General features: G+C 53.3%; 1 protein-coding gene across 1 annotated transcript; it reads left to right on the top strand.

The window, feature by feature from the left end:
* The first annotated feature begins 4,986 nt into the window (after positions 1 to 4,986).
* Positions 4,987 to 14,609, top strand: ABHD6 (abhydrolase domain containing 6). Its single transcript, XM_010189364.1, has 8 exons — positions 4,987 to 5,136; positions 9,200 to 9,356; positions 9,759 to 9,872; positions 10,076 to 10,208; positions 11,433 to 11,590; positions 12,721 to 12,775; positions 13,216 to 13,316; positions 14,031 to 14,609. Exons 1-8 carry the CDS (start codon positions 5,018 to 5,020, stop codon positions 14,205 to 14,207), a joined length of 1,014 nt encoding a protein of 337 aa, XP_010187666.1. The 5' UTR covers positions 4,987 to 5,017; the 3' UTR covers positions 14,208 to 14,609.
* The last annotated feature ends 1,678 nt before the right edge of the window (positions 14,610 to 16,287 follow it).

Raw genomic sequence — 16,287 nt, 5'->3', positions numbered from 1 at the left:
GGGGGGACTGTGTGCTAGGAGAGGGGATCTGAAGGTGACCCCCGGTCCCCCAACTCCTCCCCACTTCTTTCCTACCCCGCTCACCCCGGAGAGGGCTGAGCTCGGGCACGCTCGTGACATCGGATGTGCCGTGCATCCTCCGCTGTGTGCATGTGCAGCAGGACCAGGATGGTGACGGGGTCCGGAAGGAGGACGGGCATGTTATGGATCTCTAAACAAGCGGCTGGCTGGTGGCACAGCCTGCTCTGGTCCTGCTTTCCAGCCACCTTGTCCCCAGGCTGGCTGTGCCCCGTGCTTTTCAGCCACCTTGTCCCCAGGCTGGCTGTCCCCCACTAAGGGACGCTGACAGCTTGTCCCTGCGTGTTCCCAGCCCAGGGTGCAGCAGCAGGGCTGGGGGCCAGCCCGGACTCTCGGGCCCACGTTTAAGAGCCGCGTTACACAGATGCAAATGGATGAGAGCTGCACGTTTGGTGAAATGGCATTGCAGAAGTAATGATCTCATTTCTCCCATCTATAAATAAATGAAGGTGAAAGGGCAAGTTTCCTACTCTCAGCTCTCCAGAGGCTGGATTAAGATTGAGAGCTGCCTGGCTGATGGACAGAGATCTGTCAAATATTAATAGATCTTAAATTATAACTTCACTGTGGTTGGCATTGAAAAGATGACGCTGCAAAATATACCACTGAGGAATCGTAATATTATGTCGTTGTTTATGGTCTATATTGTTTTTCTGGCTGTTGAGGATGGCAAAGGGGAGGCAGCTTCCAAGGGCGATGGTTTACTTGCGTGTTTTGGGTTTTCTCCATACACAGTCATGCAAGTTTGGGTTTCTGGGGGCCCCATTTCAGCCCCTGAGGCCCATCAAAGGCCTCCATTCTGCAGTGGGATCTTAAAACTGGTCAATGTTTCTTCTTCAGCTCTTAAAAAAAAATTCAAGTATGCCTGAATGTGCTGCTTAGCTTTCAGCTATTCCGAGTTTTAAAATCTGTTGTCAGTGAGCCATGGGCTGCTCTGGGCATGGGGAGCAGTAAGCAAAAAGCCACATGTGGGGTAGCAGTCCTGGTTTTGCAGCCTGGTCCTGATGAGCACAGCCCAGTACTGCTTTTGTGCCTAAATTTTGGCACATTTGGTCAGTGAGCACATGTGTGCGATTCCTGCACTGTGAAAACCCTCCCTGGCCTTGCATGGAGCTCCCCAGCATGCGAGCTGTGGCTCTCCCCTCCCCAGCTGAGCCCCCTGCCTTGTGAAGGGTTTTGTGCTGCAGCCCCTGCCATACCCCCCAGGTACCCCTTGCCAGCTCTTGCCCCATCAGACAGGCTGGGTCTGAGACCTGCTCTGCGAGAGATGCTGGTGCTGGCGAAGAGCCTCCTGTCTCCCTGGGTAACCATCCCAGCTGCTTCCACAGTTCTAAGATTGCTTTTTTTCTTTTGTTTTCAGCTAAATGCAGTTTTTGAATCCTACACACCAGGGTGTGCTGCTGCTGCCCCTGCATCTTATCTGGGGCTTGGAAACAATCGAGATATACACCTGAGTTGCACTGCTGGGTCTTCTCCAGCAGCTTGAAATAATAAAAATACCAATGCAGATTCAAACCATGCTCACAGTAATTTATTGTCCCTGTGGCCCTGGGGACTGTCATCAATGTGCTGTCCTCCATAGCAACCCATGACCCCTCTGTTTGCAGGCGATGAGGCACCTGCTTGAATTTGGTGCAGGGGAGGAATTAGGAGACAAGTGGAGAAGTAGAGACTCTCCTTAGCGTCCTTGGTCCATGTCCCTCCATCCCGTTACCCAGGGTGCCTTGTCTGGGGGGGTGCTCCCAGGCAGGGTGCGAGGGCTGTGGTGCCTGCAGCTCGCTGCCAGTGTGGGAACTGGTGTTTCTGGTCTGGCATCCAGTGCCCTGCTGGGTGTGCAGCCCACTCGGCCTTATCGCCGCTGTGATCACCCAGCATTTATCAGTCTTGCCTAATTGATGCTTGCAAGTTAATTTATGAGGTACTAGGAGATCCTTTCAAGAATGCAGTAGCAATGTTTGGGGCCCTTTGGCTGTGACTCTTGGTCACAGGGCACCTCACAGTGATGGATGAGCTGTGCTCTGAGAACTCACAGCTGTTACCACAGGCTTTTATTTTTAACCCAGGTCTCTCTCCTGTCGGCAGTGAGGGACTGTGCTGGTGTCTGGGGCGATGCTGCCTGCTTCTGTTCCTGGTATGGTGCCACAAGGAGGGTGATCATCCCCTGGGGCAAAGCACCATCGCAGAGGCCAGGCACCATGGGTGCTCCTGCATGGTTCTGGGGAGCCGGTGTGTCTGCAGTGCTGCTGACTGCAGGGGCACCTTTACCAGCCTAGGGGTGCTGGGACTGGGGCAATGGTGGCTGCCCCCAACCACGGAGCTGGGCCTGGCAGCGTTTTCCTTCCCGCTGCCGCCATTGGGGGTAACCATGGCAATCGGTGGCAATGCTCTGCCCACACAGAAGGAGGGGCTCAGCCCTGCCATCACCCTCTCCCCGGGCACCCATGGGTGGTGGGGGCCCTGAGCAGGGCTTGCTGGGTGCGCATGGCCGGCATTGGGCGCTGGGGCTCACGTGGCCTGTGGCGGCGGGCCAGGGCCGGGTTGGGGATGGGAGCCCCCCGGGGCACCCCTGGCCGCACAGCTGCGGCAGGGGGAGTCTCAGGGATTTTCTGGCTCGAAGCAGCCCCCAGTGCTCGTGGGGTGGGGGCTCCGGTGCTCCCGCTGTGCCTCCAGCTTGGATTTCCATGGCCAAAATCTGCTGACGAGTTCAGGCCAGCGCTTTCCTGCCTCTCCATTAATTTCCTGCGGCTGCACTGTGCTTCAGCCCGACTTGCACAAGGAAGGCTCGGGGGTCATTGAGAACACTTGGAAAATTACATTTAAGACGAAGAGGAAGGGGAAGGGGATGTGAAGGAGCTTAGCTGGCTTTGTTCTAATAGCTGTAATCGCCCGAAGCACAACCATGAGCCCCGTTTCACTGGGAGCCCTGCAGCCCTGCCGCGGCAGCTTTCGCTTCGTCTCCAATGGCAGCTTGCACTTTGTTCCTGCTTGGAACAAGTGCCCTCGTTTGGCTTTATTGTACAAAAGACCGTATTTACATAAACAGGGGAAAGGTTGGTCGGAAGGTGAAGATGAGGCGTCTTGCAGCAAAGCCAGTGGCTTAAATACCCAAACTCGCCGTCTCGCCTGGCTACCGAGCCTGAAAGGAGGAAAAAAAGCAGGAGTGAGATTTTAACCTTTTTTTTTTTCCTTCTTCCGACTGTTTTCAGACGCTGCCACTACCCACAGCGACCAGGACCTGTGCCCAGAGGAGGAGGGAATCTCTGTAAAGTAAGCTGAGCTTTTTAAAGGCCTTCTCCTTCTTATTTTGCTTTCCAAGAGCCGCGGAGGTGGCAGAGGCAGAGGTGGTGACCCCACACCGAGGAGCACAGGGGCTCCCACACCCCACACTTTTCCCAAGGCACAACCTCCTCCTGTTACGGGTCACTGACAGGGACAGCAGCGATTTTCTGTGCTTAATTTCTTCCCTGTTCTAGTGACATAGTGAAAGGCAGCAAGTGCTCTCAGGTGGGCTGCTATGCTGCCCTGCTCTCAAGGTTCATCTGTTGCACAAGGTGTTTACCTATGAAGAAAGAAGCTGTGCAGAGATCAAAGATCCTTCTGCAAAACGTTAATTAAACGAATAACGGCATGTTGTTGAGGTTTGATGAAGGAAATGTAGTTTAGCTTTGTTAAGGAGGTGCCTGGTGGAAATATTTAGAGTATTCCTTACATTTCAGTTATTCCTGTTTTCCTTGGGGGGGAAAAGGTGAATCTGGCTGTTGTTTCAGAGGTTCTGTGAACTGTTTTTCTTTGTTGTGTGTACCGTGGGGGTTTGATGTGATCTGGTGTGATGGCGTTGGAGGGGGAGAGGATTTGACTGCAGCGATTCTGTTCCTGCTTCATGGTGTAACACAGTGTACCACGCACCGCCATGAGTCTCACAGGAAACAGAATCAAATCTGCCTGTCCTGGCACAGAGAAATGTGGTGGTGATGATAGGGGGAAAATGGCTGGTGGAAGAGCAGGCATTGGAAACATCTCGTTTTAGAAATGTCTGATAAATGAGCGAGCGCCGAGGAAAGGGCGAGACATAAGATGTGTTAGCAGAGGGAATTAGAGGAGATGTGTGTGTGACAGGGTTTAATCTCTTAATGAGAAAAATATATCCAAGCTGTCTGTGGTGGGGCGAGTTCAGGGACGTGCACGGTGTTGCATGAGAGTTCACCCCTGCCGCCCCTGAGATTTGTCCCAAGGATGCTCCGGGGCCGGGATGGGGACCTGTGATCAACAGCCAGTGCAAAATGGACAGGAGTAAGGATGTGGAGACAGGGATGAATTTGTCTTTGATAAGGGCTGGTCGCCAACCAGCACCCTGCCAGGTTGTTTCCTTCAGTTCCCGAGCCCATTAATAGGCTCTGCTCCCTTGATTAATTGGTGCCTGTGTGGAGCAGTAATGAGAGACGGGCTCAAGCCATCAATTCTAGGTCAGTGGTTGTGTGCTGGGGATTTGGGATTGGGTAGGGGGAGGGGAGCCAGAGCTGGACGTCTGCCTCTGAAAAGCAATGTGGAGGCTGTGTTAAGGCAGCCTTGCCTGCACCCATCGAGGGAAAAGGCTGCGCTTCCCCCATCTGCAAAGTGCCTCACTGGCCACATTGCACCGTTACCTCAAATGTGGTCTGTGCCTGCTAGGAGGCTCATTGCCCGTTTGAGATGTGCTCTCCTGAAAGGACAACATTGCAATAATTAGAGCCATTAAGGAGTCAGAAGAAATAATTGAGTTTTAAAACGGAAAGAGACTTTGCCCCACTCCTGAGCAGTGTCCTTTGCCTCTCGTGGAGCCACTTTCCTCTCCCTCTGGCAGCAGAGATCTCATTTAACGTTGACTTGTCATCATTTCTGGTGTTTAACCTCTGATCATTCCCTAACTGTGGGCAGGTGAGACCTAGTGGTGCCGAGCAGCATGGACCCAGATGTGCTGAACATGTTTGTCATTGCCGGTGGCACCCTGGCCATCCCCATCCTTGCCTTCGTGGCCTCCTTCCTCCTCTGGCCCTCAGCGCTCATCCGCATCTACTACTGGTGAGTCCCTTAGCCCAGCTACTCACATTTTAGCAGGGGGGTGGAATTAGTGCTGGTCCTAGCAGGTCCCCACACACACACGGGTGCATGGGGCAAAGAGCCCACGGGCAGTGAGGCGGCACAGATGGCAGTGGGTGTTCCTGCCCTCAGTGGCCATAGGAGCAGGTAAGGTGGGCTTTTCCATGGGCTTACAGGCTGTGTGTAGCTTTAAGCATCTCTGGGAGAAGATGCTGGATGACAAGCTCAACATGGGTGAACAGTGTGCTGCAGCTGTAAGGAAAGCCAACGGGATGCTGGGTTGCATTAAAAAGGGGATCACCAGCAGAGATAAAGAAATGATTATTCCTCTCTACTCAGCACTGGTCAGACCGCACCTTGAGCACTGTGTCCAGTTTTGGTCCTCACCATACAAAAAAGATGTGGACAGGTTGGAAAGGGTCCAGAGAAGGGCCATGAGGATGATGGGAGGACTGGCAGATGTGCTGTATGAAGAAAGGCTGAGAAAACTGGGCCTGTTCAGCCTTGGGAAGAGAAGGCTTAGGGGGCACCTTATCACCATGTACCAGTACATAAAGAGTGGCTACCAAGAAGAGGGAGACTCCCTTTTCACAAGGAGTCACATGGAGAAGACGAGGGGTAATGGACACAAATTGCTTCTGGAGACATTCCAGCTGAACTCCAGAAGAGATTTTTTTACCACGAGATCAATCAGACACTGGAACAATCTCCCAGGAGAAGTGGTAAATTCCCCTGCATTGGTCAGTTTGAAGAGTCGGCTTGACAGGGGCTGGCTCCTCTCATTTAAACTGTGCTGTTACCTTGGGCGGTTGGACTGGATGATCCTTGTGGTCCCTTCCCTTCCTATGATTCTAAAATGGCATTTTTTTAACTGCTTTTTTTTTTGCTGCTGAGGCTTATGTCTGTTGGGGCAGCCTCAGCTGGGCCGTGGGACACCTCCAAACCTTTCTGGGTGTCCCCAGAGGATGAGACTGTGACTGAGAAAAGCACTGCCATTGCTGCCCATCTGCAGCCCGGCAGCCCCGGCAGGGTGGTGACCTCCTGTCAAAGCAGCCATCAGCGTAGGTGTCCTCATCTCTGCCACGGCTCCCTGGGCTCACAAGCTCCCTCCCGGTTACCAGCCTGCTCACAGGCAGGGCCTTTTCTCTCACTAACAGTCATGGACGGGGCTTTTCTCACTCTCCCCCTCTCTTCTGGGGTGGAGCATCAGAGAAGATGGAGTGGTGCTTTTCCTCACCCTCATGCATCTCATCCTTTCCGATACCAGGAGGCAGGCACTGCATGCTTCAGTCCTTGTCTGTGTCTGGTAATCAGTGATAAGCATGCTGGTGGCTTTCCTCTCTGGGTTTGTTGCCAGGGAGAGCTGGGATGACGCTGCTCTCGGAAGCCGGGGTGGGCAGCACTGCCCTCACGTGCTGCTGGCAGATGGTGGCTCCTGCGGTTTTGCTCATGGGGTGTTTCCAAATCAAAGTGACCTCCTGTGAGAGGAGGACATTAGCCCGCCCCAGCACTCAGATGCAGCAGTGTGATGAAGCCTGTTTCTAATGGCACATTTATCAGCAACCTTTTAATCGAGGCAGCTGGGGACTGAGAGAGGAGGAGGATGGGATGAAACCCCCAGCAGCTCGGTCGGCAGAGGGGAAACTTCTAGTTGTACATAGCATGGGGAGCTGTAGGGCCAAACATTGCTCTAGAAAGGAGAGCAGGCGGTGTGGCAGCCTCCTGCGCTGGGGATGTCCATGCTGCTGCCCAGGGCAGGTCCAGATGGTACAGGGTTTGTCAGTCAAAGGGGTTTTTTTCCCTTTGGACATGCAAGTGGCCAGTGGAAGCCAGGGAGGACCCTCGTAGGCTCAGGGTCAGAGGAGGATCACCAGAAAAACACTGCTGTATCAGAGCAGAGTGAGTGTGGTCAGGGCGAAGCCTTCAGAGGGACGCAGGCAGGGATGGCAGGACAGGGCAGAGAAGGCACAAGGTGCTGATGCTGGGAGCCTGGAAGAGCTGGTTTGAGAGGGAGGTAGAGAAGACCCTGACACCTCATCCTTTGGGGTCACAAATTGAGGGCTGAGTGAAGACGTACCCTGGGTAGGTTGGTCTGTGTTCAGCTGAGGGAGGGAGCGTGTGAGCAAGGACCAGCAGGGCTGCTCTCTTCTGAAGGGTAAGCATCCACATCTCTCTTCTTTGCTGGCAGCACTGGCATCTCTTGCAGAAGTGACCGTGATGCTCTGTGTATCACAGGCACCTAATTTCTTGGGGACAGCGGGTGAGAAGAGCGACTCTGCCCTTTACTCTTCCCTTCCTATTTGCTTCTTCCAGAGTTGGCGTCTTTTTGGGGCAAAAAAATCGTGTTTCCCCACTAGCAGAGCCAGGCGAGGGGCAGGCAGCAATGCCATGCCACCCCACCAACCTTTTAGCCCCGTGCAGCTCCAGCTTCACTGCCCCACTCCTGGGAAGTGCCCGGGAGGTCCCCGGGAGTGCCTCTCCCTTCTTCCACCACTTGCTCCCCCATTCCTCCTCCTTGGTGCTGCTCCGTGTGTCCTCAGCCAGCACAGCCAAGGGTCATGCCAGGTCCCTGTCACCAATGGCTTTGCTCCCTTCCCTGCTGCTAAATCGCCTCCCTGCCAGGCCTGACGTGCAGGGCTGCCCCGCTGACCCCAGCCCCGAGCCCGCCTGTTCTGCCACCAGGGCTTAATCAGTTTAGCTGCTGCCGCTAATTGCGTTAACACCTCACGAGGGATCAGTTCAGCTTTGCGCAGATTATTTTGCCTTCTGCTGAATTGATCCATCAGGATCAGTTGCTAAAAATGTTATCATCTTGCCCATCGGTAGTTTACACCGGTGCCTTTGAGGCGAGGACTCTTAAGACACTTATTCAGGGAGAAATTCACCTCTCCTTGTAGGACCAGCACAGAGCTGAGATGCTGCTTAAGTCCCACTAACTCTCTCCAAAAAGGGATTATGCTAAAAGAGGATTGCACTTTGTATAAGCTTTGAGTGGGCAGAGAGCTAGGACAGCCCAGCAGTGTTGGTGACCTTGCTCTTGCATCTCAAATAAATTCTGGCACTGCATATAAATATATTTGCCAGTTTCTCGGCCATCAGGAGCAGCCTGGTAGTTGTCCTGACAAGGGTTATGTCTGAACATAGGGGAAATGCAGTGAAAGCATACCTGCTCCTCTATCTGGGACTGCACGTACACATCATGTGTCCAAAGTCACTGATAATCTCTGCCCAGGTCCCCTCTGGCCAGCAGTTTCACTGCACCCTCCCTGAGCAGGCTGCAAGTATGGGCTGGCAGAAGCCATCCATCTGCCTCTTCACTTTGAGAGGAATGACCCAGGTTTCCCTGGGGTTGGCCCAGCATCTTCTGGGGTGTTTGACTCTGTGTATGGATGATCCCCTCCAGCCCTTTGTGTGTGCATGAATAAATTTTTCATGGTTGTCTAGTTGGCATACAGGAACTGGGTTTCTGTGGTGCTCCTGGTGACACAGTTGCTGTGGCTGGGATCCGATGTGTTTGTGCGGTGACGTTGTCCCATGGCTGCAGGGCTGTGCCCAAATAGACCTGTGACAGATCCACCTTACCCACCTGGAACGAGTGCCTCCCTCAGCCTGCCTGTCCTGCCCACTGCCTTGCCGTGCATGTGGCTTCCTCTCTCCTCACACCAACTTTTGGGCATCTTCAGTTTTAGGACTATCATTTTGGCCCATTTCCATTGCCTTGAGGGAACTGGGCAAATTAGTTATTTTGGGCATTTTTGGAAGTTTTTAACAAACAGGATGAATCCACAAGCCATCTCCAGGGCAGCTGTGAATAGCCAGCAGCCAGTACTACACGTGCAAGGGGTCACATGTAGGCACAGAGTCTGGTCCAGGGACTGGATGCTCAGAATTAGTCTCAGTTAGGACCATGACAGCACTGGTGTGAGCCCAGCCTAAGTGGCTTTAGCAAACTGGCAAATCTGTGGCTGAGTTTGGACCTGGCTTATATTACTGCTGGGCCCTGGTCTTGTCTTGCTCACTGGTGTTTTTTTCTCCTTGTTTCCAGGTACTGGCGCCGAACCTTGGGTATGCAGGTTAGATATGCATACTACGATGACTACCAGTTTTGTTACTCCTATAGAGGGAGACCTGGGTACCGACCGTCCATCCTGATGTTACATGGCTTCTCAGCCCACAAAGACATGTGGCTGTCCATAGTCAAGGTGGGACTCCATTTCTATCGTGTCACTCCTTATCAAGAGTCAATGGTCCTGGGCTTTGGGGTGGTGTGGGGACCCAGTAGTAGCATGGGTGGGCTGTGACAATTGCTGTAATGTACTAGAAACACACTCCTCAGCTCTGTGCTGGTTGCTTGTTGGGTCCCTTTCATCCCTGCAACACGCAGAGCTGCAGGGGAGTGCAGTATGTACGTGGGAAGCAAACCTTGCCCGTGGTTTCTCATCATGTCATCCTTGGTACCTGAGCTGACGTACTGTGGCACATGAGTAACCAGGGGCTGCTAGGAGGAGAGTGACCGCCCTGCTCCCACCCATGGCCACCAGTTTCCATCCCTGGGCTCCGCAGCAGTTGCCCTGCGCTGTAACCACCCTGGTTTGTCTCTGCAGTTCCTGCCGAAGAACCTGCACTTGGTGTGCGTTGACATGCCCGGGCACGAGGGCACAACCCGCTCGGCCCTGGACGATTACTCCATCAGTGGGCAAGCGAAGAGGATACACCAGGTAATGCCCTAGTGTCGCATGGCCTCTGCGGAGGGATGTGGGGATGTGAAGGATGCGAAGCACCATAAGCCCTGCCTCGTGTGGCCCTGCTCCCACCCGCAGCCCATCCAGAGCCACCGACTTCAAGCTTTTTTGAGTTTCTCTAATGACCCTGTGCTGTTGCTTCCCCTCCTCTAACAACGCCTCTTCTGCTCCCCTGCCAGTTTGTGGAGTGCATCAAGCTGAACAGAAGGCCCTTTCATCTGGTTGGCACTTCCATGGGGGGAAACGTAGCTGGTGTCTATGCTGCCCAGTACCCAGAAGACATTTGCAGCCTGACTCTCATCTGTCCTGCAGGTGGGTAATGCAGGGGTAGCAAGACAGGGAGAGGGCAAGCAGGAGCCAGTGCAAAACCCCAGAGCAGCGCCGGAAGCAAAATAGGCTTTTAGTGCAAAGCATTTTGAAATCATTTGTATGTACAGTCTGAAAAGCTCTGGCAGGGCATGGGAGGGAATCACAGCCTTGTCCTCGCTGCTCTTCTCCAGAGTTTGCCACACTGTGCTGTGGTTAGAGCTGGGATGAGGGCAAATGAGACAAGTCCTGCTCTGGAGGACAGCGGCTTTTCCCTTTGGGTGGCAGGCATTTTACATGGCATATCTGCAGCCTCTCACTTCTAGAGGGGGAACCCAGGCGGCAACAGGAAAACAGACTCCCCAGTCTGATCTCTGGGGATTCAAGAGCCAGAGAGATATGTCCTGCCAGTTTGGTTGGTCTGAGTGGGAAGAGCACTCTGGGGCCGAGCGCAGGTCACCGGGGTGTCCCTATGCCCACGCAGCACCCCTCCATCGCCACCATCCCCTCCATCTCCACTGTTCCCTTGGTTGGGGACTTTGGGGAGCCTGGGCATGCCATGCTGCAGGAGGCATGGGGAGTTTGGCAGGGAGCTTCTCTGCCAGAGAGAGCTTTGCTGCATCCCGGTTGTTAAAGCAGCTCCTTCCCCTTCCCACGCAAGGAAAGCAGCTCTCAGATAAGAAATAAGAACTGAAGCAAAGCGAATGTTACCTAGCTACCAGGCTCTGGGGGCTGCCAGGTTCCTGCTCCTCTGACTCGCTGGGTGGTTCTGGATGTGAAACCTCTGTGTGGGGCTGCAGAGAGGCTTGGGGTTAAGCTGCCAGGGGATTTTCTCTGCAATGGTGCATGCAGATGGTGTTTCTGAAATTTTGTAACCAACCCCATGCTGTGGCAGGCTGGGCACAGGCATTAGTATTTGCATCTGCTGGCCACACAAAATTAAACGCTATAGGTTTTGCCAAAGTGTTCATGTGTGTCTACAGGGAATAAACCTCGTGTGATGTCAGCCCACGGGGCTCGGTGGTCTCTAGGGTATCTCTGGGTTCATAGTGATGTTGCTGTATGTACAGATCTTTTTCTTCCCTCTCTATTTTGTTTTGTTTTTTTTTCTTTAAATGAGTGAGCAAGCAAGAGGCCATGAGGGAGGTTGATCCAGCACTGCTCTGTCACTGGGGCTGCTGGGGATTTTGTCTAGGTTTTAGTTTGTGTCTCCTTTCTCCTTTGACCCAGGCCTGCCAAGTACCACTGACAGCAAGTTCATTAAGCAGCTCCGGGAGTTGCAAGAGTCTGAATGCATCGACAGGATCCCTTTAATTCCCTCGACGCCCGAGGAGATGGCAGATATGCTGAAGCTTTGTTCCTATGTCCGCTTCAAGGTGCCGCAGCAGGTGAGGAGCCCGGGCTGGAAGTGAGGCTTGGATGTGGGGAGCAGGTTTTCTTCTCTTCAAGCAGCCGAGGCAATTCCTCCTCCTGTGAGGTCTTTGGCAGTGGGCTGGGATGTCGAAAAGTTTTTTAGTAAATATGGCTGGCAGGAAGCATGAAGTCGGCTTTTGTCTGGCCTGGATGGGGATTGTTTGCTGCTTTTTTAAGCAAAAGCGATGGAAATGTTAATCACCTCATTGTCAGGCAAGAGGAACTCAGGAAGGGGCTGGCCACTAAACTGCTTTTCCTTTGGAAGTCTGGGATGAGTAGATTGGAGAGTAAGAAAAATACATAAAGTAACACCAAGACCTTTTTTGGCAAAAGAATAAAAGAAGGAAGAGAAGCACATTTACAGCTGAGGCAGCCAGCAGGCTGTGATCGCTGGCCTGGGGGGAGAAATTAGGGTTTGCATCATAAAAGACAAAATTACTCGTGCAGAAATACGAGTTACTTAAGCACGGTTGAGACTGCATTTGGAATATTGTGTTCAGTTCTGGGCCCCTCAGTTCAAGAAGGACAGGGAACTGCTGGAGAGAGTCCAGCAGAGCCACAAAGATGATGGAGGGAGTGGAGCATCTCCCTTATGAGGAGCGGCTGAGGGAGCTGGGGCTCTTGAGCTTGGAGCAGAGGAGACTGAGGGGAGACCTCATTCATGTTTATAAATTTGTAAAGGGCGAGTGTCAGGAGGAAGGAGCCAGGCTCTTCTCAGTGACAGGCAATGACAGGACAAGGGGCAATGGGAGCAAGCTGGAGCATAGGAGGGTCAATCTGAACATGAGGAAAAACTTTTACTGTGAGGGTTACAGAGCACTGAACAGGCTGCCCAGAGAGGTTGTGGAGTCTCCTTCTCTGGACACATTCAAGGCCAACCTGGCCGTGTTCCTGTGTGACCTGGTCTGGTGATCCTGCTCTGGCAGGGGTTGGACTGGATGAGCTTTCGAGGTCCCTTCCAACTCCTGAGATTCTGTGATTCTGTGGTTGGCCCACGAGATGTGCTTAGGAAAGAGCTTGTGCCAGGTCCAGGCCGTGCAGGGCGCGTCGGGGACACGCTCCTGGCCATGGGCCCCCCCGCAGCTCTCCTCTGCTCTCCCCGCAGATCCTCCAGGGCCTGGTCGACGTCCGCATCCCACACAATGATTTTTACCGGAAACGTAAGTGTGCAGCAGCAGCCCCCTCCCAGGCTTTCCGGCCAGACCCCCAGGGCACGGGCGCAGGCTGACACCGGGCCTGGTGCCCACTGCATGCTGCCCAGTCCTGGTGTCCCCTCAGTCTTGCCGAGAGTGGAAGGGGGCAACATCATTATCAGATCTGGGGATGCACCTTGGTTGCTGGTAGCAACACACTGCCACTCCTGAGGGTGATAGGGTTGCTGCTTCATCCTCACTCTCCCAGGGGGTTAATTAGTGCTGGTACCTATGAGAAGGTGGGCTTGGAGGAGGCTCTGTCCACATCAGGGCTTGGTGGCAGGGCAAGGACAGCCCCTTGGGGCTCTGCCCGTCACCCCTGCCTGAGTTGCCGCACAGGGACCCCTGCGAGAAGGGAAGGAGAAGCATCCCCCTTGCAGGACTGACTCTCCTCTTGCTCCCACTAGTGTTTTTAGAGATCGTGGATGAAAAGTCCAGGCACTCTCTCCATGAGAACATGAGCAAGATCAAAGCACCGACGCAGGTCATCTGGGGAAAGCAGGACCAGGTACGTGGCCCCCTCCACTGCCCCTATGGGACCCTGGCTCCTTCTCCACCTGTGGGGCACAGTGTGGGCTGCACTGCCACGCTGTGTGCTGCTCTGTGACACATGCATGTCCCCGTCCCCAGTGGCTTTGGACATGGGGACTTGGCAGGTGATGGGTGGGTAAAGCTCCCAGCCAGTGTGGAAGGAGAGGGCAGAGCAGGGGCTGGGGGGGGCAAAGAGGCAGGCAGGGGGCAAGTGCCAACGCTGCTGCAGGCGTGGGCTAGGAAGAGGAATAAAGAGCCAGCAAAGAGAGTTGTCCTGGCAACCAGGGAGAGATGGGCTGTGCGTGGGCTGTTTGTGGGCAGGCAGCAAGGCAAAAGCATGGGACTTAGGGCTGATCACAGAGGGAGGAGTGGGAGGGGAAAGGAAAGTGCAGGCGTGCAAAGGGTTCTGTAAATGCAAAGATGCAAGGTTTGCTTGCAATGACCCCTTTGCACTGAGCCGGCAGCCAAAAAGCATCCAAGAGAGCTCCCTGCCCCATGCTCAGACCAGCACTGTGCAGCCTCCCTGTTCCATCTCCAGGCGTGGGATAGGGCTGGCTTTGCAAGGACCACGTCCGTGTCCCTGCTCGGCATCTTGCTTGGACTTGCAAAGGCAGCTACAACGGGGTTTTACAGTGTCAAGCAAAACCCAGCTCTGCCTTTGGGAGTGACTAATTTTTCCCCTGCCCCTCAGGTCCTGGATGTTTCTGGCGCCAGTGTTTTGGCGAGCGCTATCCCGGACTGCCACGTGTACATCCTGGAGAACTGCGGGCACTCGGTGGTGGTGGAGCGGCCCCGCAAGACGGCCAATCTCATCCTGGAGTTCCTGGCGCTGCTGCATAGCATGGACAACAACAAGAAGCAGGCGTGAGCACGACGGGGAGCCCAGCGCCCACACCGAGTCTTTTAAATTGTAAAGTACTGCAGCTCTGATAAGTTCTCAGGGATCTTGTATGAATCGGGGTGAATGTGCCAAAGTCCCTGAAGAAGCCAGAATCACTGATACCTAAACCTATAGCACCGCCGGCACAGCGACCTAGGGGTCATTGAGCAACCTCCATAGATACAGGAATGGAAGCAAAATCTCTCCCTCTTCTACTTAGAGACAAAGTAGAAATGAGCTGAAATCACCAAGCGCTGAAGCTCCTTATGCAGCCACCCATCTTACCCGAGTTACTGGCATGTAGTTTTTAATGACATTTACCTAAACTATGTAAGAAACGTAGGAAGGAGGAAGCGTCCTGGACTGAGATTTACAATATTTCTACTACTTAGAGTCTGTCGCGTTGCATGCTGCTGTGCTGTAAGAGAACCCCAGTGCTCCAGGCGTCTGCTCTTTGTGTAGCTCCTTAACTCGTGATTTATGCAGAAAACAACAGAAAACTTTGCGCGTGGAAGTCTAATGACTGTATGTGCAAAAATGTTTACACTTTGAGTGGGTTTTTTTAAATCCCCAAACAGCTCTTGCATATATGTAATGCCTTAACATTGCCCGGGGTGCGGCGACCGCGCACAGCCCAGGGGGTGGTTCCCCCTGAGGGTGAACACAGCCAGTAAAAACTCGGGGTGCAGGCAGCAGCTTCACCACCGTTGCGTGAACCGGAGGAACAGAAACCGCGTGGGCAATTCAGTCCCTGTGCCCGAGTCAGCAATAAGCCCATGAGCAGGGTGCGAGTCAGCAAAGTTGGGCAAACTCTTGTCTCAGCTCTTCTGTCACAGCAGGCTGCTGCACACCTCTATGTAAATAATGATTTTCTTAATGAATTCCGTGAATTCTGCGAATGCTGACATCACCGAAACCAGGCGCGAGGGGTGGAGCGGGCTGTGTGTGTGAATAGGGATGCAGGCTCCTGGGCTCGCTGGGCAGCGAGGAGGGCACAGCTCTCCTGTGAGGCACTGGGCAGTGGGGTGGAAGTGTATGGTGTGCATGTGTGTACTCTCGATGGTTTGTAACTCCTGGCCAAGTGAAATTGCAGATAAGAATGGGCAATGCAGACAAGCTACACTTTGCAGCCTGCAAGGTGATGTACGGGGATGGATCCTGTGCCTCCCCGGGGGCAGTACCTCGCTGCATGGCCCGGGGATGCTCCTGGTCTTAGGCAGGCGGTGGCAGCCAGCACCCTTGGTCACCCCAGCCCTCCTCGGGTGTGACACTGGGTGCTGTGAGAGCCCCCCCGCAGGCTGGGTCCGCATGCCCGCGGTGCTGACAGCCATCTCTCACCATCTGTCTGAGGTACACCCATTTGTACATACGTCTGAAACTCCCCGTCGGCTTCTCTGCTCTTTTTAAGAGAAGAAACATTGTTCTTTTAGAAAATTAGAAATTTGCTGTTAATTGCTTGGTTAGTGTTTCTACTACAGGAGTTGATTAAAACAAAAAAAAGTTGCCGATAGCTTGATGTGGTAAAAGCCAGGAAAGGTTGTTGGGTATCTATATGGTTTCTCATACGCCACAGATTGCTGTACACAAAAGATTTATATGGCTATTAAAATCTAGTGATTTAAGGAGTCCATTGTCCATTCTTTCTTCTTGAGGAAGAGGGGGGCTGTGGTGTGGGATGGTGCATGGCACAGGGGACTTGCTCTGCTGCTTCTTTGCTCCCCACATTTCTGGGAGATGCAGATTTGATAATGTCAAGACAGATGGTGAAGACCGGGAATGCTTGAGTCTCATCTCTTCAAAGACAATACAAATTTTGCTTTTTTCTTTTTACTAAGAGAATGTACCCCTAAACAATCAAGAAGCAAAATAAAACCTCAAGAGGCAGGTGAATTAGGTTTTAAGTGCCAAGATTCCTCTTAAAACTCTTGAAACTGCATTAAATACCAATTTCAGCCTTAGTTACAGATCTTACAGGGGGCTACGAATAGTGTTACCTCAATATCCAGGCAAAAGTATTTGCCTTTCTCCTTTCCCCAGGATGCTGTCAAGGCCCAGCAGCTGCTTTGTT

The sequence above is a fragment of the Mesitornis unicolor genome, unplaced genomic scaffold (genome assembly GCF_000695765.1).
Source record: "Mesitornis unicolor isolate BGI_N332 unplaced genomic scaffold, ASM69576v1 scaffold27937, whole genome shotgun sequence".
Classification (NCBI taxonomy): domain Eukaryota; kingdom Metazoa; phylum Chordata; class Aves; order Mesitornithiformes; family Mesitornithidae; genus Mesitornis; species Mesitornis unicolor.
This window is presented reverse-complemented; position numbering and strand designations above follow the sequence as displayed.

Bases quoted from the DNA above. Each gene is read 5' to 3' on its own strand.
- ABHD6 (XM_010189364.1), top strand. From the start codon at position 5,018: ATGGACCCAGATGTGCTGAACATGTTTGTCATTGCCGGTGGCACCCTG. The intron at 9,357-9,758 runs GTGGGACTCCAT...TTGTCTCTGCAG, and splicing joins TGTGGCTGTCCATAGTCAAG to TTCCTGCCGAAGAACCTGCA. The intron at 13,317-14,030 runs GTACGTGGCCCC...CCTGCCCCTCAG, and splicing joins TCTGGGGAAAGCAGGACCAG to GTCCTGGATGTTTCTGGCGC.